The 23,379-nt window shown below is 37.1% G+C and overlaps 1 protein-coding gene across 1 annotated transcript in view; it reads right to left on the reverse strand.

Moving 5' to 3' along the window:
• Positions 1 to 1,242: 1,242 nt before the first annotated feature.
• clvs2 (clavesin 2) overlaps positions 1,243 to 23,379 on the reverse strand; it is a 35,431-nt gene continuing 13,294 nt past the window's right edge. The window contains exons 3-5 of the mRNA XM_007564760.2: positions 7,721 to 7,831; positions 6,703 to 6,935; positions 1,243 to 5,890 (exon numbers count right to left, since the gene is read on the reverse strand). Coding sequence (XP_007564822.1) covers positions 5,797 to 5,890; positions 6,703 to 6,935; positions 7,721 to 7,831 — 438 coding nt within the window. The 3' untranslated portion in view covers positions 1,243 to 5,796. The remainder of the gene's footprint in view (positions 5,891 to 6,702; positions 6,936 to 7,720; positions 7,832 to 23,379) is intronic.

Genomic DNA, 23,379 nt, shown 5'->3' on the forward strand with positions numbered 1-23,379 from the left:
TGTGTTTCAAATAAACAGAATTTAAGTTCTCTGGTTTTGTTTTCTCAGAAGGAACTGATGTTTTTTTTGTTATTTTCTATGTTTCGTGCATGAGGAGATCCTTTGAAAAATATAAATTGGTGCAAATATGCAAAGATATGCAAATTGGTGCAAAGATGTGACTTTTGTGTGTAAAACCAAAAGCAACAAAACCTTCAGAAGCAACAGATGGCTTTACAGACATTTAAAGATTCAAATGTCAGAGTGAAAATGTTGCATCATTCACTACAAAATGAGTTTTTGTGTTATAATGTGAATAAATATTTAAAGCTATTTGTGTTTGATTGTATCATTAAACATTCATAAGAAATCTCCACCTTCTAACCAATAATATATACTGACTTTGAGCATATTTCTTACAAGGAAAACATTTTTTTCTTCAGTAATGTTGTTCCCATTTTTTATCAAATCTTCAGAAGTCAGTCTGATAAAATGCTTTGAGCATTTATTTTTTAGTGAGTGAAAAACTGAAACATAAAAAGTATGAATGAGACAAAGAGAGAGAAAAGTATCAGAACCAGTAGGGATTACATACAGTTACTATTTTAAATGCCTGATTAAAAATACAAAAAAGCAAAAGAGAAGCTGAACAACAGCAGGTTGTAATTATCTTGTGTTTGTGATTCTAAGGCGTTAGAAGTTCTTCTGTTTTTGACATTATATTAATTGTTTAGTTGCTTAAATCTTGTTTTAGTTTAGGAATATATTTAAATCTTACCATTTTAGATGTCATGTCTCCCTGCATGTCTGTTTTTTTATTTCTCCCGCTCTGCTTTCCTTCCCAGCTGTTTCACTTCTCCTCATTTCCTCTGCCTGCTCTCTTCCTCAGCTGCATCTACTTACCTCTGATTAGTTCCTCTGGTTCCTGTTCAATAAAAACAACTGTTTGTGTTATTAAACAAGCTGAGGAGCAGAAATGCAGAAATCACTTTAATATTCAGGGGTCATCTGCATAGTTGACCTCTAACCTTTGGATATAAGTGAAGGTCATTCAATTTTGGCTCATGTTCCTTTCTTACCTCTGCGAAGAGTTAATATCTACACACATTTCTTCCTTTCACAAGATTTAAATTTATTAATTTGAATGTGAAATATATTAAATTAATCAGTGAGATGATTGTATTTTTACCTGAAAGTCCCAATATTTGCATTTGATCTTGTTTCAAATATTAAACAAAAGAAACAAAATCTAAAACAACAGAGTGAGAAAATCTGCATGTCCATATTTATTTTGATCATTTTACATTTCAGCAAATTGTCTTAGAGGACATTTACACATAGAACACCTGCTAACTGGACAGTTTTTGCTCCTATAATATACTGGCTTTCATAATAACTTCACATTTCTGCTTCAGTGTCGTCTTCCTACTGCAACTATACAATCAAAACTGAGAAAAGAAGAAGTGAGTAAACTCAAAATTATGCATTCATTTCTTTTCTCCTCAAGAAATTACCAATCAGTAAGAAAAGATCATTCAATGTCATCAGTGCACAAATACTTAATGATCAGAAACAATACATTAGATTCTCAGTGGAACAAGTGGCTTTGGCAGAGACATGACACAATTCAAAGTCAGTGAGAATTAAACCGCCTACAGACTATCGATTATTACAAAATACTGAATAACAAGAGCGTGATGGAGAGCAGAAGAGATAAAAACAGATTAATGAATCCAAATCTTCATTAAGCAGGTTGGATGCAGGGAGTTGTCACTGCTGGAAGCTTTAAATAAGGAAAAACGATGAAATCAGTGAAAAGTTATTCAGCTCAGGTTCATGAAAGCTGGGAGCATTTACTGGAAACAAACCGACCGATAGAAGGCGAGTTAATAAGAAATACTTAAAACAAGTGAAACTTCAGCGCTGTGTCTTATTTACTGATTAACATGAGTAAAAAAAAATTGTCCCGTTTCATTACCAAATAAACTGCAAACCACATCAGTTACCATCATGGAGGTTCCTGTGTTTTACAAACAGCTGCATTACAAACGTACTCAAAACTTTGTGTCTTTATGGAATATCAATAATTTTGCAATTGTGTGAATGAGTTTGTTTACGCAATAAGTCATTAAAGGTTACATCACGCCGTAAACCTCCAGCTATATGTAACTTTTTAAAGACTGCTGTTATTTTTCATGACATCCTGTATTGTAAAAATCTAACATTTTGGTTAAAATGTTTTGGTAAATGTGTATGAAGACCTGTGAACCTCCAGGATGGCATCTAAGGTGGTTTTCAGATTTTTATTCTCATTTAAGGTTTAAAATTCTGATGAAAACTTTGGAAAGAAAGACAAAACATCATGTAGAAAAACATTCAAAATGCTGAATTTCTTAAATATGAAACTTATTTCAGACTGCTTACAGTTTAAAAAGCACACATCTGACATTTGTATAATAAACATTAGCAATTTCCATAAAAATACTGACAAAATAAACATAAAAAAATACTAAGTGTTCAGTGAAGAATTACCAGAAAAGAACATTTTGTTGTAAAATTAAAGATCTTCTGTATAACCATCTGTTAAATACTGTCACACAAAACAACCAGTGAAATTCACTTGTGTCACTTTAACCCTTCGGTGGAGCAGCAGGAGGCTCTGAGTCACGGAGTGGAGCGATATTCAAGCAGTGTACATGTTCAGTTCATGTAAACGTTTAATCCCAACAACTGGAAGCATCTACAGTGGCTGTGTGAGAGTGTGTGAGTGTGTGTCCCTGTTTGTCTTTACACCTCCTGGCCTCTGACCCCCGCCATCCTGTTTGATAACCTTAAAAAAAAAAATACATCCAAGGTTTTTGTTTATGCACAGAAAGTAAAGTCTAAGCACCTGGAAGCTTCTGTAAAGGATTGTTACATTTCCTCAGATTCAAATTTTGTCCTTTAGTGGATCTGGTTCATTTGGAGATTATCTTTTTTTTTTGCAAACAAAAACTGACAAATAAAATCTTAAACTAGACTAATATTAACAAAAAACAACAACAGTGTTCCTCTCTTTAAACCAGAATATATTTGGCTGGATAATTAAACAACATCTGATAATAAATTGTCTGTTTTCACAAAATATTTTTACTAGAACAACTAATGAAATAAGTGTTAACTGTGTAGGTTTACAGCTTAAAATGTTCATTGAATTCATTTCAAACTGTCCTGGTCACCAAAAAAGGTCAATTTCAAAATATTATCTTTTAAAAAGTGGATGAACCAATTAGTTTGGAAGCATGAAGATTGAAGTCCAGATCAAAAATATCTAAATGATCAGTATTTGTATCTAAACTTAGCCTGATCCTCATTGTTAGCTTAGTTTCTATTATTATATTTCAGCCACACTTAGTAATCCAGGCAGCCAAATTTAGCATGACTAATTTTTAAAAATGGCTTCCTGACGTCATGAAAATGGTTTCCAAAATGTATTTACTTTCTGTAAATACATTTATGGTGAAAGCAGGACTGTATTGGCTGCTGCAGCTGCAAAGTTTTAGTACCTCTAAGTGGCAATGATTGGGATTCTGTAGAGGAAAATTAATAATCCAACATGTAATCGAGGACTTTATATTTAGGGGAAGAAATTACAAATAAATTTTTTTTACAGGAATTTGAAGACAGTTTAGCGTTAAAAAGATTTGAAACTTTTAGACTTACTGTAAATCTTTGCATCAATTAATAGTAATTGATGCAGTATGCTGCATATTACCCTCACACTTGCTCAAATGGACCAGAAAGAAAATTATAATCTCAAATTTGCGCAATTTTATGCAATAAGTACAAATAAGTTTCATTGTGAAAATTACAGTGTCAGATATTTTTAATGCAGGAACCGTCAGAGTCAAATTATTATGAATTTTGAGCAGCTTTTTGCTCAGAGGGACAAACTGATCATATATTCTGTGAATGAAGCTGAGAGCCTCACAGGCTGGTTTTTATCTGCAGCTTCACCAGCAGACCAGGAGGCCTGGCTGCTCTCAGCGGGGCTGAGCTGAGCAGCGACTGACGGCTGGACATCCCAGCTGTCGCTCCGCGTTCAGCCGGACGCTCTCTGCCTCCGAGCGGACTGGACCCGCCCGGCCGCACTGGACCCACCCGGCCGCACTGGACCCGCCCGGCCGCACTGGACCCACCCGGCCGCACTGGACCCGCCCGGCTGCTGACATTCACTGGTCGAAGATTTGCACTTCATTCGCCTGATGTGGAAAAACTGTAACAGCCGTCAGATGGAGCCGGATGCATTTCAATAAACTCTAAAAATAAAACAGGGTGGAGCAAATGCTGAGTTAAAGCTTCTATCTTATCTATGCAGTAAATAACAAATCTCACTAATTATAACATCTGTACTCTAAATATAAAATTTAACCTAAACTCTAAGTACTTAAAGGTCTTTTTACAGAAAATAAATGTCCAAACTGTTTGGAATATGTTGAAGTTTTCCTCTCATTGTGTTTACATAAAAAAAGAAAATTCTGACATAAATCTTTTAATACTGTCTGTGTCTATAATCTACGTTTTCTAATGAGAGACATTATTGCAGTTTGGAATGTCTGCAGGTCTGCAAAGGACCGAGAGGAGAGCTGCTGTCAGCAGCGTTAAAAACCAAACATCCAGACTTCATTTGGATATTTTGGGGACATTTTGAGTTTCTGCATATGAAAAAATTAATGGATGATTGTTTTTTTCTTAGAATTATTATTACTTTTACTTTTATTTGTCAGAATTTTGACTTTAATGCTGTGATTTTAAACAGAAAAGAATAAATAGTTAGTTTTTTTAACATGATCCAATAAACCTGCAGAGCCATTTGCTGCATTATGTACATGTGATTTCCTGCACAAGCAAAAGAAATGGTGCTCTCTATAACATCTATATCTATAAATCTTACATAGTGAAAAAGCCTTTACCCTGAAGTGAAAGTTAAACTGCAGCTACTCAGTGATTTATTTAGTTTTTTTGGATGAACATCATCACCCAAACATTTCCCACCTTGCAACACAAAACGTGCCACAAAGCAAAAGAACTTTGCTTTTATAAAATTATATTTAGCCCTGTTTTTAGTGGCTACACCCATCAGGTTCTGAAAATACGGCTTCTTCTGAGGAAGAGAGCCTGCAGCTCTGTGGGTCTTCTAATGGTGGAGCGGAGCAGTTTTCTGTGACATCTGGGTCAGACGGAGAGAAAATGGCTGAAGGGGGAAAAAAGCCGATGATCCATAGAGACAACTCTTACGGTAAAGGGAGGTTTGCTTTTCCAAAAGATAACTGGAGAGAGACGGAAATTTTAGACATTATTGTCATCGGAAAAATCTTACAAGAAAACAAGCAGTGTCTGTTTTTCTGCGGCCCCCTTCTTGTCCGTGTCCAGAGATTTTTCTTCACAAAGATATAAAAAAGCCTGCTGCTGTGGCCTGAAGCCCTCTTTGAAATATGTTTGCAGTTTTCACACATCCGTCCTCCTGTAGTAACCGTGGGAACCGTTACCTCCACTCATCCCTCTGCAGCAGCCTTCCCTGCTCCGCTCTGGATTGTTTAAAGACTTCATATTTACAGTTTCTGGAATTGGCACTTGACATGAAACTACATAAATAAATATACTGTATAGAGGACCATCAGAAGCTCGTCGGTTTCTGGACGTGTCCCTGCTGCTTTCCGTAAAGTTTGAAGGAACGTCTTTCTGCAGGACGAGAGTCTCTTCCAGTATGTGCACAGGTACGTTTTTAGAAATTGAAATACTGATCTATTTCTGCTTCTCCGCTGTAACTCTGGGCGTTTAGTCCAACGACAGCAGCGGCTGCAGGTTGTCTTCTTCACTCTTCACTTTGTCCGGTCTCTTCAGGACTCCTGGCTCCACCACCGACTGAGACCTGCAGCAACAAAACATCCAGTGAGATCCAGGCAGAGCTGGGTGCCAACGACATCACTGCTTACATACAAACTCCTATGAGACAGTGTGGGAGATGCAAAGACATATTAATAAAATAAAATAAATCTAGCACAAGTTAGGTGTTTCCTAAAATTGTTAAACTAAAATGTGAAAAAAATGAATGAATGAATGAATGAATGAATGAATGCCATATATTAGAAAAAATGTAAAAAGTAATCAAAAAGAAGGCATATTATCTTGCGTATAGTTTTCATTTAGTTACATTCTTCCTGTATAAGTTGCTAAATGACTGCTTGTAATAAATATAGAAATTATTTCCAAATGCTTAAACTTTAACTGGGAAACATTCTTATAAATCATAAACAACATTTCACACAAACATGTCAGAACTGAAACCAGTTGAGTCAAACAGCAGAGTATTTTTAGCTATCCAGACTAATTACCTGATGATTCATAACCTGATGATTAATTAGTGACTAATGATTCAGCAGTAAGTGTCGTCAGTGTGATGCCCTGCAGTGACGGTTTGTTGTGTCAGCTCAGGATTGTTTGTCTTCCATATCATAAACACATTTGAGTCGCATTATGTCTCCTGGTGATGAGACGATTTACTGTCACAGTGGATTATGAAGCCAGTAGCAGGAATATGCCCTCCAACAGGGGCATTCTGGGTAAATCTGGGTTAGTTTCTCTGGTCTTATGGAAGTCAGCTTTTTGTTGAGGATTTATTTTAAGTAAATGGTGAAGATTTTTTTAAATCACCAAGCAATCCAACGTGATAAGCAATCTGACCTCTTCATGGTTTTTGGGGACATGTTTTTCTCCAGGTCTCTCTCCAGGTCTTGCACCGACAGAGTGTAGGACTCTGGGCAGTAGTCCGTCTCCTCATCGTAGGCGTGGTCCAGCAGCGTGCGCGCCCACGTCCCCATATCGTACGGCGGCATCATCCCACCCAGCTCTGACGGCAGGATCTCTGGGTGGATCAGCTGGTGGAGGCTGTTCAGGTTGTTACCGTGCATGAAAATCTGCAAAAAGGAAAGAAATGCAAAAAAAATGATGAACTGGAGGCTTAAACTTCCTAAGATTCGTCTTGGAGTCAATGTTTTCACTCTGAATTATAAAAGAAAGGACAGGAAAGAAAAGTCTGGTGTCTATTTTCTGTTAATTTGTTATGCAACATGACAAATACACATGAAATATAATATTTGTTACATCTTTATTTGATGTGTGATAATGAGCTTTAACATTTAACATCCTAACTGAGGTCTGTAGGATCTGACATGAAGCTCTTGGGTTTTTAAAAGTTTCTTTTTTTCTGAGAATTGTCTGGAGTTTTTGCTCTTGCAGCGATCTGTTGCTCTCTTAAAGGTTTTCCTCTCCTTCCCTGCATTATGAGGCCTTTCACATTGTTTGACAATGATCCTATAACCCTACCCAGATTAATAAGCGCCAACAGTTGCTGACCTAAAAAAAGCAATTTGCTGTTTCACTGTCAGAGCCGCCATGACACGTGATGAAAACAAACAATGAGCAACGAGACTGAGCCGTGTCCACACGACCTTTACTGGATTTAATTTGTTTGATAATTACATAAATAAAATAGAATAATAATAACTACTGCAGGATGTACAAAGAGTTGTAAGCAAACCATTCAACAGTCAGATTGTTTGTGAACCATCACTAGTCCTGATAAATAAAACCCCTAAAACTGAAACAAAGTGAACTTTCATTCTGTTTGCTAGTTTATCCTTTTTAAATCAATGTTTAAAGACATTTTCTTTTTTTTAACATGTTGACCGTTTGGTCTTACCCTTTTCCTGGTCTTGTCTTTGAGGAAGGGTCGGATGACCGTGTAGAGGGCGTGGATGTACCAGGGCTGGTTCACAAAGTGGATCCCTCCGAATCTCGCAGGAAAACTGTCCTGTTAGAAACAGAAACATGCAAACTAAATAAAGACGCAACAGATCATTTTAGCAGGAAAACAACAGCAAAACAGGGAAAAAAATAAATTTTTTAATAATTTTACAAAAACAAAGCTACTTTTAAATGATCATGTATGATCATGATTAAAATCATGTAGCAGTATATGTTCCTCTTTAGACTTCAGGCCTTCAGCACACATTTAAGGAAACAAAATGGAAAATTAAAAAATAAACCAACAGCCCAGTTCACTGGTCATAATAATAATAATAATCTTAGTTTGAAATATCTTCTTATTTTTGTGTTTATGTGTCTTTTTATTGAAAGGAGGAAAGTTTAGGACTGTATTGATATGCAAGTATAGTTAAAACTAAAAACTAGAAAATCAGCCTAAAATTAATGCTTCCTCAAAGGAGAGGTAATTAGACTTTAATTAGTATGCCAGTAAATTTCATTTTGGAAGGAAACAAATCTGTTTTTAATTAATTAATTTTTTTTATCCCCTTCTCAATAATCAGCAGAAAAATCTTAATTGACATCAATTAAGATTGATGTCAATTAATCTTAATTGACATCAATCAATTAAGATTAATTGATTAATCAACAATAATCAACAACAATGTGATTATTGTTGTTGACAAGATTTCTGGCATTTTCACTCTGAAATTTTGACAACTTCTTTTTGAATAAGTGTTTGGAAGCACTCTTTCCCATCACCCTAATCAATTTCTATCAGATTCAGTTCAGGACTCTGGTTGATCCTCCCAAAACTTTAAGAATCATTTTAATTTGTTTTATTTGAAGCCAACACATCTATGAAATGTCAGCTGACAGGAAAATATGAGGAAATATGGAAGAAGCTTTTATTTGACAGTAATCCTGAAGGTACTTATTTCAGATTTCTTGTGTTTTATCAATCAGTCGACGAGACGAGTTAAACTCGACCCATATAGAAAAACACTGAGATCCTGTTAAGACAAAATTGCCTCTGCGAGTTTCCTGTCCCTTTTCATTAGATTACTTCTGCAAAGGGCCTCTAATCGCATATTAAGTAGGAAATGGTCGGGTCTATTTTAGAGGCACCGCGGCTCAGACCCGGGGGGAAATGAGTCTGTGATGCTGCAGGTTGGCGTGCGGCATCGGAGTCCAGCGCAGCCGTGTTTCCTAGAAGGCTGGACACAATTATTATAATTACAGTCCACTGCTTATGTGTCTGAGTCATAATTCAGCTGTGGTCCAATATCAAGGCGAGATTACGCTCTGATGAAAATTGCTTCGAGTGGACTTTAATCTAAAAACGGTGGGAAAAATATTTTGGCACGGTGATGGAGAGAAGAAGGAGATAAAAGAGCCTGAGGTCAGTTCAAGTCTGGGCATTAAAATGGTCAAAATGGTGGAAAAGTTTCTGCTTCACTTCATCTGTGAATACTGGGCAAAAAATCTTTGGTCAGAGTAAAATCTGTACATTTGGCTTAAAGAAAAACTGAAATTAATCAAAAATTCCTAAATTTTTGTCCAGAAATGACATTTTATGTGTTGCCATATAATGTTTTTACATATTTTATATTTGCATAATTGCTAAATCTGCACTGACTTTACACAGCAAAAATAAATGCATTCCTTTTCTAGAATAATCAAATGAAAGATGCAAAACAAGTTGATTATTTTAGAAGAAACAGGTGAGATGATGAAACTGAACACAGCTGGTGATAAAACAACAACAATCAGAACAACTTCAGGATTTAACATGAAGCAAAGTCAAAAAACGCAACCAAAGTTACATAAAATAGAAGACATGGAAATATTAAACCAAATAGGAGCAATCAAACCGATAAACGTCAAGAGACCAAATCTGACATAACTTTGTCTAACAAGCCACAGTATTTTAGAGAAAGTAAACCAAAACTCAGACAAATAAAAAAATATGTAAACAGAAAAACTGTACAAAATATAAAAAAATCACAATATGATGTCAGCTTTCACTGCTTCTTTGCAAAACTATCAGAATTGAACTAACAAACCTCTAAGAGACATTTTATAGCTTTTGCAGAAATAAATGAAACAGACAAAATAAATTTTACTCCACATGAATCCATCTGAAAATTCAACCATGCACAGAATACCCTAAAGTCCTAGTTAAAGTTCAATCCCAGAACCTTTAATGGTTTCTTTCATTTTTGCAGAAAACATCCGTCCTATGAGCATAAAGTTGATAAATTTATCAAAACAAAAACATCCAGGATTTGAAAATTGTTTCTCTTGCCAGCATTAGAAGTGTTTGGGTAACGTCTGGCTGCTGGATTAAAGAGGAACATCTGGGACAGATTCACACAGACACCGGAAGAAGAGTCTTGTTCCAGTTTGGACCTTTTATTAAGGACAGTCTGGAAACTCCACATTATGCATTAACTTGTAACTCTTTATATCTATTGCATATTGAGACTCTGGCAGCAACACTTTATCACAAACATAATTTGTATTTCACATGTAAGGACAGCACACCAGCAGTTTCTCAGCTATGCAAGTTTATCTGGTGTCAAACTAAATAAGTCAGCAAAAATTTTGATACAAAGACTTTGTGCTATTAGAAACGTTTCTAATAGATGCATATTTTAAAAATAAAAGGTTATGACTCACCTCCATGTGCAATTCAAAGTAATTCTGCTTTTGTTTGGAGAGATGCACTAAAAGCTTAAAAAGCTTTTAGTGCATCTGTTTAACTAAGACTTCATTTTGAAAGTTAATATTTTGATTTCCAATCAGAACATAATTTCTATGTTTCTGCTGCGTAGTAATCAAAATCAAAACTGAAGTAAAACGTAGCTGCGTGGTGATCGCAGCTCAGGAAGCTTACAGTTAGCAAACAGTTAGCACAGCATTTTCTCCAGTGTAACAAACAGGAAGTGTTTTTCTTATAATCTAATTTCCTTGCATGTCTTAGATGTTTCCATCTGATTGTTCCCACAGGATTTAAACGGTCTTTCATCTGCCGCAGCAGATGTATGAGAAGCATTTTTTCTTTTAACATCTGGAAGCATTTAGAGAGAAAAATATGTTTTTAATTCAAACTGTATATTCTGTACCTTCACTACTGACCCTTCTGGAAGAGAAATGTATTTTAGTAACCATGCAGCCGTGTTGCTCCTGTGTGTAAACCTTCGGCCTGCCCTTTGCCTGGCAGCCATTTTCACTTTGATGAAGCGACCTGCTGCATTATGCATGAACACCTGAAAATGGAATAAGAGCTGCAGGCTCCTGGCTGCAGGATCAACAGGATCAACAGGATCAACAGGAATCTGTAGAACTGACTTACTTTCATACAAGAATTAGTCAACATCCAAAGTGAAAGATTTTCTGTCCCAAAGAACCAAATAATGAGAAGGTTTCCCTTTTCTCTAGAAAACAATAAAATCAACAATCAAAATTAAGCAGGGTAATAGTCAGCAGATTCTAGTTATATAATAAAAATGTGTTGTTTTAATTTGACTCATAGGCTAATTTCACACAGAAGACGAATGCATCCCAAATTGGAATGTTTTCCCATAATGTGCGACTCATATCCGACTTTAACAAATTCCCAATTTTTCACCACAAAAAATCCAACTTGGGCCACTTCCATATATGGAACGAAATCTGGTACATATCCAATAGTTGAATCCAAGCTGAGATCAATAACAGATTTAATCTGACTTGTATCACTCTGCTGGTGTTTGTCATGTGGAAAACTCAAACTCCAATAATAAGGTCAAGTCAAAATATGTTAATGTTTAAAACACAAGTTAAAAACAAAGAATCAGCCACACAAAATGTAACCAAAACACAACAAAACAAAAATAAACAGTAACAATTTGAATCTTTATATGGATTTTTATAGTCATTTTCATCCTTGATGGGGTTAAAAATCAACATTTTGCAGCTGAACTAGTTGATAAATAAGAAGCTTAAACATCAAGAGCTGCATTAAGAGTCAGAAGCAGTTCAGCGTTTCCTTTGATGCCGACCAGCCGTGAGGCTAAAGTCGATCCTAAAGAAACTTTATTTCTGGATTCCTGCTGCAGGAATCCTCCCTGAGGGGAGGGGATGATTTTAGGACAAAAATGCTGAAGAGGCAAAAGAACGACAGGAGACTGAGAGGAGACAGTTTACAACTGGACAGCATGTTGATCTGATGCTTCTCACTCCAACATTTCTGTTTTCTGATGCTGACTCATCTTCCTCCTCCTCCTCCTCCTCGGAGCCTGTGGCTTCACTGAGGAAGATAAACACATTAGAAATGATTTGCTCCCTAAAGCCTGACTTGGTCTTAAAGAAATGCACCTTCCCACTTCCTGCTTCATGACATAAAGCACTCTGGCAGATTTGCCTCCAAATCTGACCCCAGGCCACAACCAGCTTGTAAAATCTGCTAATCTTACAGACGCCGCTCTTTTCCTTCAGCAGTAATTACAGTAATGATTTTCATTGTCTCGTCAGCCATGATGGAATGGATTAACTTTAACATTTTGACTGCATTCGTTTCACATCAGGAGACTGACAGAAACAGGAGCTAAAGACGCTTTTTTCACTGATGGTTTCAATTTATTGCTCACTCTCTGAGATGCTGCTCAAATGAAATCAATTGTTGTAAAATTGCAACGACGGTTTTATTGTTTCAGTTTTACATCCACAATAAACTAAACACACAGACAAAGTGGTGTAGTTCCAGTAGAAAATGGATCTGTGAATCACTGTAGTCCCAAAACATAAAATAATTGAAAACAAATAACCCCTGCTTTTCTATTATACTGTTAGAAACTGTTTAGCACCTTTTCTAATTTGATCACAAAATGACTGGGGTTGAGGATTTTGTGTTGTTTTTGTGTTCTGGGTCAGGTTCTGTTTCTCTGATTTGTCCTTCCTGGTTTCTGTAATCACACACCTGCTTCTCATCCTGCAATCATCCTCCTTCTATAGAAACTACCTGATTTTTCTTGCTCTCCTTTTCTTTTTGCAGACATTTCTGTTGCTTTTTGATTAGAATTCGATCTGCTTGCCTGCAGTTTTGTTCTCCGTGACACTTAAAAAAAGAAAAGAAAGAAACAAAAATGAAGTCTTAACCAGTATAAAAATGATCTCTACTCTGATCTGTTGTTTGAAAAACTCAAAATAAACTATTGGTAAATAAAGAAATAAAGCAGATGGACCATAAAACCAAAATAAAATATAATAAACCATGCAGGTTTTAGCAGTTTCTGTTTGTTTCATTGAATAATTGCTGTAAATTTCCACTGCAGATTATGAAATTCTACAGCAATATATTAGCTGTTAGTTTGGAAACTGTGCTTTAACATGTGTTTCCAGAAATATCAGCAAAAAATTTCAATTTTTTGTCTTAATTTTTAACAAAGAAATGAAATGATTGTCTTGAATTACTGCATATGATGATTTGCAGGGGAATATTTAAGTGTTCATGTTTGGATTTTCTTGTTAAAAAATGAGACGTAGCGTTCAAGAACAGCTGCAACACTGAATCTACCTCAGGTTAACAAACCGCTGCAGGTTCAGGAAACATTTCAGGAAACCCTTCAGTCGCAGTGTGACTGAGAGGATTTGGGCTGGAAACGCATCATGGAGCTCCAGTTCAGGAGAAGATTTAACAGCCGTAGTGATGTAAATGTCTAAAACGAGCTTCAGAGCAGAGCCTGAACATGACACACTGCAGGAAACCTTTCTGATTTATGCATTCGTCATTTTTCAGATCCCACAGCTTCAGTTTCTGGGTAGAACGATCCTGTCCTGAACTCACAGCAGTCCAGAAAATGTTAGATTGTTTTGAAATGCTGAGAGCTTGGGAGTCAGCAGGCTGCCCTGATTGGATGTAATTATGTTTGGACTGAGGCCCAGCAGGCTGGCAAAGTTTCAGACATCAGAAATAAATAAACATGCTACGATGGAGCGAGGCGTGTTAGCATAACGCAGGCAAAATAATCCAGGTGGGAAGAATCGGATTCTCTTTAAATACCGTACATGTTTTAAGTATGTCAGTTTACGACTGTGGTGAAAAAAGGCAGTCTCTGAAAATCTCTAAGGAAATGTAGGCTTTTTAAACTGTTTTATCATTTCCTGTATATGAATACATCAAGCTTTTTGAAGCAGGAAAAGATCTGCAAGTGTTTCTACAGGAAGATGATGCTGCAGCAAACTGCAAAAACATAAAATCTTACTAAGTATTTTAGTCTAGTTTCCAATGTAAATGCCTTAGTGCTTAAAATAAGGACAAAACTAACTTACAAGTGACTTTTCTGCAAGAATTGGGTCAATGTTTCCTTAATACTGGGAAATAGGTATCAATTCCACTGGAAGTTTTTTAACTTATAAATATTTTCCTATAAGTAAAATAATCTGCAAGTGAAACTTGTACTTTTCCATCCGATATAAAATAATGATTTATTTAAAACAAGCTCTAATATCCTGCTGAAAAGTTACTTGTAAGTCGTTTTGGAAACATTTATTTCAGGTGTATTAAGATATTTGCATTTTGTGTTTTTTGCAGTGGAATCACAGAAAATCCTTATTTTCCAATATATAGTTACTTTTGAGATGGTTTTGTCTTATTGTACTGAGATATTTGCACTAGAAACTAGACTGAAATACTTTGTTAGATTTTATGTTTTTGCAGAGCAGAAGAGTTACAGTTTATCATTACAGAAGCAGCAGTGACTGCAGCCGCCTGCGTAACTCAAACTGTAGTCGCTGCAACATTAGCCAAAGTTTTTGTCAGTGCTATTAAAAAAATCTAATTTGAGTGATACAGTGGCTCGTATTATTTCAGTTTTTAATAGTAAGTGCTCTTGCAGTTATTTTCCAACACTGAAGTGCTTCTGTGCAAAGAGTCCTCAGACGTTCTGTATTGATTATCTGGCAGAGGACCAGCATCAGCGGCTGCAGCAAGAGCACAGAGTCAGCATCCGACGCAGCGCTGGCTGGACGTTACAACAAAGTCAAATAGCAGAGATTTATACACACACTGTAACCCTGCGTCGGCTGTAAAGCCCAAACAGCCCGAGTAATTATTTATAGAACAGATTAAAACCAATTAGGCTCAATTGATTACACATAAAATGGATTGGTTCAAACTGGGCAGCAGAGAGAAAAACCTGTGATTGTCTAATGGGGCAAAAATGGAATAACAACAAGGGAAGCGTTTCAGCGACGGATCCTGGTTCCTCTGTGTTTATCAGTAGATCCTAGAAGCTTTAAATGAGTTTCTAGTGGAACCTGGAAGTGACATGCTGATCATTTATTATTCGGTTCATCAAGTGGAGCTTTGACAGCAGCGTGAGACGGGATGGAGTCAGATGATGGGAAACAGATTCACAGCGTCGCTGGCTGAGTTATCGCTCAGCACCTGTCCAGCCACAGACAGCGAGAACATCAGAGGTCGCCTCTGGAGCGATAACACAAACACCCAGACTGGTGACGCTGCAGAGGAGGCGAGTGGCATGCAAATGTGACAAGAGAGGAGAGATTAGTGCTACAACGAGCGGCATGTTGGGGACACAGATTGTCCATTTGTGTCCCCTGTGTTTCTTTAAAAAATGTTTTGCTGAAATCCAGCTTTTCTTGGTAGTTTGTACTACTAGCTAAACGTGATCAGAAATCTCTGAACAGTTTACAACTCCAAAGCGACAAACAGACACTACATGCATCATAGCTGTTTACATAGATCTCCATCTATAGATCAGCTTTAAAGTTGAAATCATAAAATGAGCGAAGAACAAAGAAGCGTTTAAAGCGTTGGCACCGTTTACTTCAGTCATCGTTTACATCCAGATTTGGTTTCTTCTGGTGCAGAATTATGATTCATGTCTCATGTCAGATATGATCGACATGATTGTTCTGAAAACTATCAAACACATATCTGATTTATTACCACATAAAGTAGTGGTAGGCATTTATCGTATCGTTTATTGTTCATCGTGATACATTAAAAATTATATGAATTTTGGTTTATTGCTATGATAAATTCCAATAAATGATGTTTAAAACTCACCAAAACTGATATTATTTTTGAATTCTTAAATGAGAGCATCAATAAATTTGAAAATATACTTAAATGCATTATGAGTGTGCAGTTTAGTGATACAAATCAAACTTCTTTGTAATACTCATGTCCTAAAGAAGCGAATTTGAGGAATATGGGAATATTTTTGATTAGCAGTTTTTGTCTTAGTGGGGTTATGATCGCTGAGTCATGCTGCCAAAGCCATAAAGTTACCAAAAAAAGAAACAAAAAGTTCTTATCGTCATTATTGGGTGAAAATGCTGGATTTTTTATTGCTGAAAAGCTCAAAAGCTTTGGTAAAATCTAGTGTAAGACAAAGCATGAGTGTATCCACACTATTCAGCATGGTGGAGGATCTGTGATGCTGTGGGCCTGATTCTCTTCCGAAGAAATGGTTAATTCTTTTAAATACAAATAGGTACAAATTTGTTTCCCTCGATTACAAAACTGATAACTGGTTACCATAGTAACCAGTTGCTTCATGTGGATCAATATTTGTGATTTAAAGTTTGTTTTATACTGTTTTATTTAAGTTCTGTTACTTGATTAGATCAAACATTTGATGGAAATGCAGCTGATTTAGTTTAGCAGAATGAAAAGCTTCAGCCGAGGAAGAAAAGCCTTTAAGGTTTCATTGATTTAGAGACACACTTCCTGTAGCGATACAGCAAAGCTTTAAATAATATATAAAAACACCCATAATCTACTGCTTTAATGTGCTTTCTGTTTTAGCTAGATGCTCATGTCGATTTTAAATGTAACTCTTAAACGAAACGTCGTTTTACAGCATGTATGGATGAAAACCCATCACTGCTTCTGTCCAGCACTCAGGCCTCAAATCTATTCATGTTTTTGTTCTCACTGATTGTTAGATGCAACTCTGAAGCCATTATGTTAAATATATGCAAACATATTTCAAGAAAATGATTAAATAACTGATTATTTTCCCTTTCAACATTAACATCATACTGAGCTTCTGCGCCTGCTGCAGAAAAACCTGAAACAGAATCAGATATTTAGATGAAATCAATGTTTTAGCAGGCAGTGAGTCCATCAGCAGCAGCTGTTAGGCAGCTGAAGTAATAAAACCTGACGTGTCTTCTTCGCTCCGCGTGTGCCCGACTTCTGCTCATAAATCTTTTTTTTTCCCCCGTTGTGTTTTTTCTCAGGCTCGGTACAACACAGGTTGATGAGTTCCCTCCATGTTCTGCTCTGCTTCTGTCACTTTTAATCCACATTAAATGAAATAACGTGCTCAAAGGAGGAACAGACACAGCTCAAAACGGAGGCCAGCGGTCATGGGAGGGCTTTTTTTAAAGTGTAGCCTGCAGTGATGACTTTGTTTGCTCCATTCAGAAACCTCCTTTATGAGAAAGCAGAGTGGACTTAATGTGGAAAATGGGAGAAATCAAGGATGAGACTTTCAGGAAAAATCTGACATATTTATGCTGCTTCAGTTTGGCCTGAACTCTTTTTACCAACTTCAACAGAAAACACCTTTCTTTGATTTTATTTCTATTTGCTTTTAGAGATGAAGGAGTGTGTGTTTCTGACTTTGGGCTTTTTCTACCCTCATCTAATTTCTCCAGTCAGTTTTCCTCTCATCTCGGCAGTTCTTCTTCGTCTCTGTTTTTACTCCCAGACCTTTTAACCAATCAGACCAATTGACCTGTGCTCTGCTGCTCAGAGCATTCAACCCATTTGTTTGTGTTCTGTTACAGAGAAGAACTTTTTTTTATTTTACAAGGCAACCAGTAAAAACAGATAAAGAAATAACCGGAACAGACGGGGTGATCTCTGTGTTCACCAGCGATTCTGAGATGTTTCAAACAGGTTACTGAGTTTTTCTGCTGTAAATCAGTCACATTGTGTAGGTTGCTACAAGAACATATATTTTTAGCAATAAAACAGGTGGAATAATTTGGCTGTGATAAATTATTCATAATGTAAGCATAAACAGAAATATATATATCAAATATGGCTTAAAACCAAGTTTGTAATTTAATGCCTTGAAATTGGGCCTCTGCCCCTTTAAGAAACTCCTGTTCTTTCTGAAACTCCGCCTTCAGGAAGTCATCACAACATGGCTGCTCTATTAACCCTTTAACAACGATTTCACCAGCGTTTCACTGAGAAGTAGCTCCTATAATGAGATGCTCAGTTTCACCAGGTGTTTGCTAATCGCTGCTGGCTAGTTTGAAGGAGTTGAGTGGAAGCGTTGCAGAAGAGGCTGCTCTGAATGGTTGCCATGGAGATTAGAGGGTTTCTCAAACATGCATGGCAGAATCAAGGCAACACTCCAGTATTTTTTTTTTTTGAGGTAATAACATTATAACATGATGTAAAGCTCAGAAAAGTGTATTTTACATAACACTGCATGCATCCTCCATGTACAGTGGCTCCTTTACTGTAATTACTAAAACAAACAAGCTGCTGAGCATCATTAACATTCACAGGTTCTTCACTTCACTGCTTCACTGAGTGCTGAGAGGTAATCAGGCTGTTAATGACATCATTCAAGAGCTGCTTCAGGAATTATTAAGAAGCGTTCGGTTTTTTTCTTTCCTGTGTTTAATAGCTGTATCATGATGCTGCTGGTTGTCTTCCTGCTGGCCTGCATCCTGGTGTGTTTGAGGCAGTTGACCTGCCTGTGTACAGATCGCTCAGAGCCTCAAAGGATCTTGTTGTCCTGCCAAACAAACAGAAGGAGGGAACAAGGTGCAGCGACACAGAACTGCTTTGGACCGAGATGCTGAGATCATCACTGCGTCGCTATTTCTGAAGCTTCTGAAGATTTTACACCGTGCTGTTAACTGACCTGGTTGCAGAAATCTGTGGTCTGCATGAATGACACCCCTGATGACGATCTGAACGAACCCTCTGAGAAATTCATTTTTTATTGCAGCCGTGTAACCTAATGAGCTTTGGATGTTTTGCACGTCCCTTAAGATCTGCCTCACTGCATGGTGACAACAGTCCTGATTATTGTCCTGCCTTGCCTGAAACTCTTCCTATCTGCATGTTTAGATGTTTCCAGATATGGAGATCAACATAATCTGCTGCACACCAGGCCATGTTCTCCTGTCTTTCTACTATTTGAGGAGCAGCTAATAGGTCTGAGTTGCTGTTACATCCTGTTCTCTCACACAAATAATTGTGCCATTATTGATACTTTTTCAAGCAGAATGTGTGACTTTAAGTGAGATTGTGCAACTTTTATTTATTAAAGGAGATGCAAATTTCATGTTTTGTATGTTTTTGTACTTCCATTTAGGTTTCCAACACTTCTAAAATCAACCCAGGCGCTTAAAAAAAGATAAAAAACAAACAAACAAACAAAAAGAAAAAAAAAACACCTAGCTGTTTTTCGGCAATGAATTAGAGATTTTTGGTGTCTGGAAAATGAGCCATTTCAAAAACTTCCGGAATGTAACGTCACAAATCAGGAGGCACTTCTGCATTCTTGTTGGTTGTCCAGGAGGCTACACTTCTGCTTTTCAAAGATGTACAGTTGTGTGATTGTGCATTTGATTTTTTTTGCCATTTTCATGTGTGAGTGTAAACACTGAGTTGGGGGCGTGGCCAGCAGCATCTTATTTGGATTTAAAGTGATAGCAGCCTTAAAACGTCTCATTCTGAAAGGAAATGAAAATAGTCAGAACTGAGCAGACTAAAATGTCGTCATCTAAGAAGGATTTTGTACAAAAAATGTAATGAACATGTTGTGTATCACCCAAAGACATCCTAATGTGTTCAACAAAGCAGAAGAGATCACCTTTAAAGGCTTTAGAGTTAAAACGTATGAAGGGTATGAAGGATGCTGTAAGCTCACAGCAGTATCGTCTTAATCTTGATAATCAGACCTCTGGTCCTCTCTCTAGTGGTAAATGGGTGAAAGTGCTTTTAGGGTACAGCCTGAGCTACTTGTCAGTCCATCATAATTCACAAAACCTGTGAATTTAAAAAGCTGTGATCTGTTGAAAGGGAAACATGCCAATAACTGTGATTAACTCCAGATTTCTCCACAGGGCTGAAAGGTTTAATGATCGGAGCCCCAGGAGCATAACGGACCCAACTAATCATCCAAAAGTTAACGAGCTGTTGTCAGCTTGGCTTCTGGGAACGGAACCATCACATCTGTAGAAAAGTTCAGCCTCCTTTCAGACAGAGAAACCCCCCAAGGTTTACAAACCCTGAAGACCTGGACTGCATTTATCACAAGGAAAAAACCAAGCATGCGTCCAAATCCAACACCAAACGCAGCTGAAGGCATGCTTTTGAAACTATATGCCGCATTTCTTTGAAACCAATGAAGAAAAAATGACTTTAGATTGCTTAATAATTATTTAGTAACAAATATTCAGCTGATTATGGTCTTTTTTTTAAAAGTGAAGAACAGAAGGAAGCTTCTGCATCGCGTCGCTAACAGACATGAGAATATTCCAGAGTCCAATAAACCTGCTGGGTTGTTTGTTCGGCTCAGAGACTCAGCTGAGTTTAAACATTATCTAAAAGCACTTTTAGCCTCAGCCACGGATTTTAAAACGGCAGCTTTCTCAACGTCTTGCTGCAGGGAGGCTAATTTTTGTTTACTGCCAGTCAAAGTGACAGAAAGATGTTTAAAAATCTGTCATTTTCAAGCTGCACTGGCTTTTGGAAAGCTGGACGTCTGTACTGCCTTTCGGGAGGAAAACATCTGATTTCTGACTGAACAAATGACCCAGAAAACTAATAAGACCAAAAGTAAAAACTTAGAATCCTCTGTATGTGTGTGTTTTTTTCTAAACAGCCACCGGTTTGACGGTGATAGGAGATATTTAGGAGTCGTCCTCCGCAGTCAGTGGTGAATTTGTTTAAAAACTCAGAGTGTTGTTGCATAAATGTGTTGAGTGGAGGTTTGGATGCTGCGTGTCGGTCTGTCAACCTGCAGGCTGTAGAGATGCAGTGCAGCTGCAGAAACATGAGGAAAGTTTTTCCTGTTTTATTGGGAAACCATGTTGGAGGTTTCCTGAGGTTTCTCAATTAAAATGTATTATTTAGGATTAGCAGGTAAATAATAGCTTTCTTATGTCTCATGATGAAGGGAAAATGTGACATTATTATAATTTTATGAGGTCTGAGAGTCTTGCAGAAAACACTAACTAATTGCATCATTAAAGGTTGGGAAATCTGAAGCTCTGCCTCTATTTTAAGGGCACGAACAAAGAGCTAACGTTGTTTTCTGGTCCACACTCAAATTACAGACACTTGGATGTGATTTCTTATTTTTCTTTCTTGTGATTTTGGCTGAGAACACAAACTATTGGCAGCTTCTCTTTGAAATTATCTTCAAAACCTCAGATCAGCCAAACTCTCAGAAGCTTATTTTACAGGGAACATTTGGTGAGAGCGTCCGCGTCTGCAGCGAACAGATAACAGGCAGAATGCAGAGTTTAAGTGGAGACGACACTGTTTGCAAAGCCAGACCTGGTAAACAGCTTCTTCACTCACATCAAACTTCAGTCAGTCTCATTTCTAGGTTATTGACGCCAACAATAAACTTTCCAGTTTGCATTTCAGGATCTGATGACTTCATAATAAGTTTTCACTCATCCATTTCAGCAGACTTCAATAAATCAAACATCTCAGGATTAATTTATTTGATCTGAGTCTGAAACAGAAGTGTCGTCCTCTGCTGACTGCAGTGAATCCTCCAGGTGTCAGGAAGCAGTGCGCCTCTCTTCTTCTCTTCATGCATATTCTACTGGCTTATTGGCACCATTTTTACAGGAGTCCCAGTTATTTTGGAGGTCTGTGTTACATAACAATGCTAATGCAGAGACTCCTCTGAGAGTTCACTGTAGATTTTAACAAAGGCTGCAGATGTTTAGGTTTTATTGTGGGACAATTTAATTTCTCTGTTTTCATATGTTTATGTTCAGATTTCAGTTAAAATCAAGGATGCTTGACATTTTTTGCATATTTTTATCCTGCATTTATTTTCTTATTGAGGGCAAGAAAAAATGTACATTCCTAAACCCTTGAAGCAGTTTACAGCTCTGACTGTAGATATACCGAGTTCTGCTGTCTATTCATGGCATTCAGAGTTTTCTGTGGGATGTAACTCCAGATAGTTTGCCTATTCACAAATTTTATGAGAGCATATCTCAAATATTTTAAATAAAATGCAGAAGCCAGAAGCCTGAAACACCAGAAGCAATGCAACTTCACACACGACTGGCTGCAGCCGATCCAGGAGCGCCACGAGTTTTCCTCCTTTTACGCTACAAGATGATAAAAGCTTCTGTAGTCATGGCATTAATGCATATTAAGTTTTATATTTTCAATTCAATTCAAATGTATTTAATCAAGGAGAGCACAGAATTCAATGTGGCATATTAAAAACAAAGCAATCTTCGTTTTGTACATATGTTTTCTAGCTTGAGGCTAATTTGCAAACCAAGTCCTTCATCAGGTCTTTATAAAAACAGCAAAATTAAAATGATAGATTCCTGTCACACACACACACGCAGACAAATACGCTGAATTTCTGCGGTTAGAAAACGAATCTCTCTTTTTATGCCATTTCTTGATTTTATGAATATCAATGCACTGTCTTCATGTCCAGTATTTTCCATTTTAATAGGTTTCTAGGAGAAGTTCACTTCTGTGTCACGTCAGAATTATGACCAATGGAGCCAAGAAGTCAAGTCTTAATCATTAACTAAACGATCCTCTGATCAACCTGCAAACGTGAAGTTTGCATAAAAAATGTGCAGGAATATGTAAGAAGGAAGCATCATCATTTATTATTATTTTTTAACCTTTATTTCACGAGGAAAATCCTATTAGGATTAAAAATCTGGTAGCTGCAGCTGGTTTTGTCAATTTAACTCAAACTAGAAGTTGGATTTTCATGTTTTTTCATTAGATTTTGATTTGCAGTAAAAATGTTTTTGCGTTCACATCTTTACCAGTAGAGTAGAAAAGAAACTAATAAATTTATTAGTTAGAGAAACAACAAAAGTTTTTTTTTTCTTCTATTTCCTTATAAATTGTCAAAATTTGATGAACTTGATGCAAATCTATAAGATTATTCTAAAACAGATGGGAAAAGGTGAAACCCCAAAAAGATTCCCACGCTGTTTCTCCCTTTGTTCTGCCAGCAGGTTTCCAGCTAATCATACATCATCTATTTACATGACTCACGGCACATTTACAATCTCCCACGTCGCTGACGCTCGATTACCGAGGGGAAGAAAACAGCGGAGAATTACGGAGAAGCCTGTTTTCTGTCTTAACACACAACAAAAGGGAGCCCATCTGGAGGAGAGGGCAAAGCAGATAGCGAGGCAGTAGGACATGTTGCCGTGGTAACGAAGCAAGGGTGGGATGAAGCAGGAGGGGGCCTTGGAAGGCGGAGGAAGAGGAAGAAAGGCGGGGGGTTAAGAGGAAGGCTGATGATGCTTGAGTAGAAAAGTGAGAAGAAAACTGAAGATGTTTTCGATTCGCTCAGATTTTGATTT

The sequence above is a fragment of the Poecilia formosa genome, unplaced genomic scaffold (assembly GCF_000485575.1).
Source record: "Poecilia formosa unplaced genomic scaffold, Poecilia_formosa-5.1.2 Scaffold168, whole genome shotgun sequence".
Classification (NCBI taxonomy): Eukaryota; Metazoa; Chordata; class Actinopteri; order Cyprinodontiformes; family Poeciliidae; genus Poecilia; species Poecilia formosa.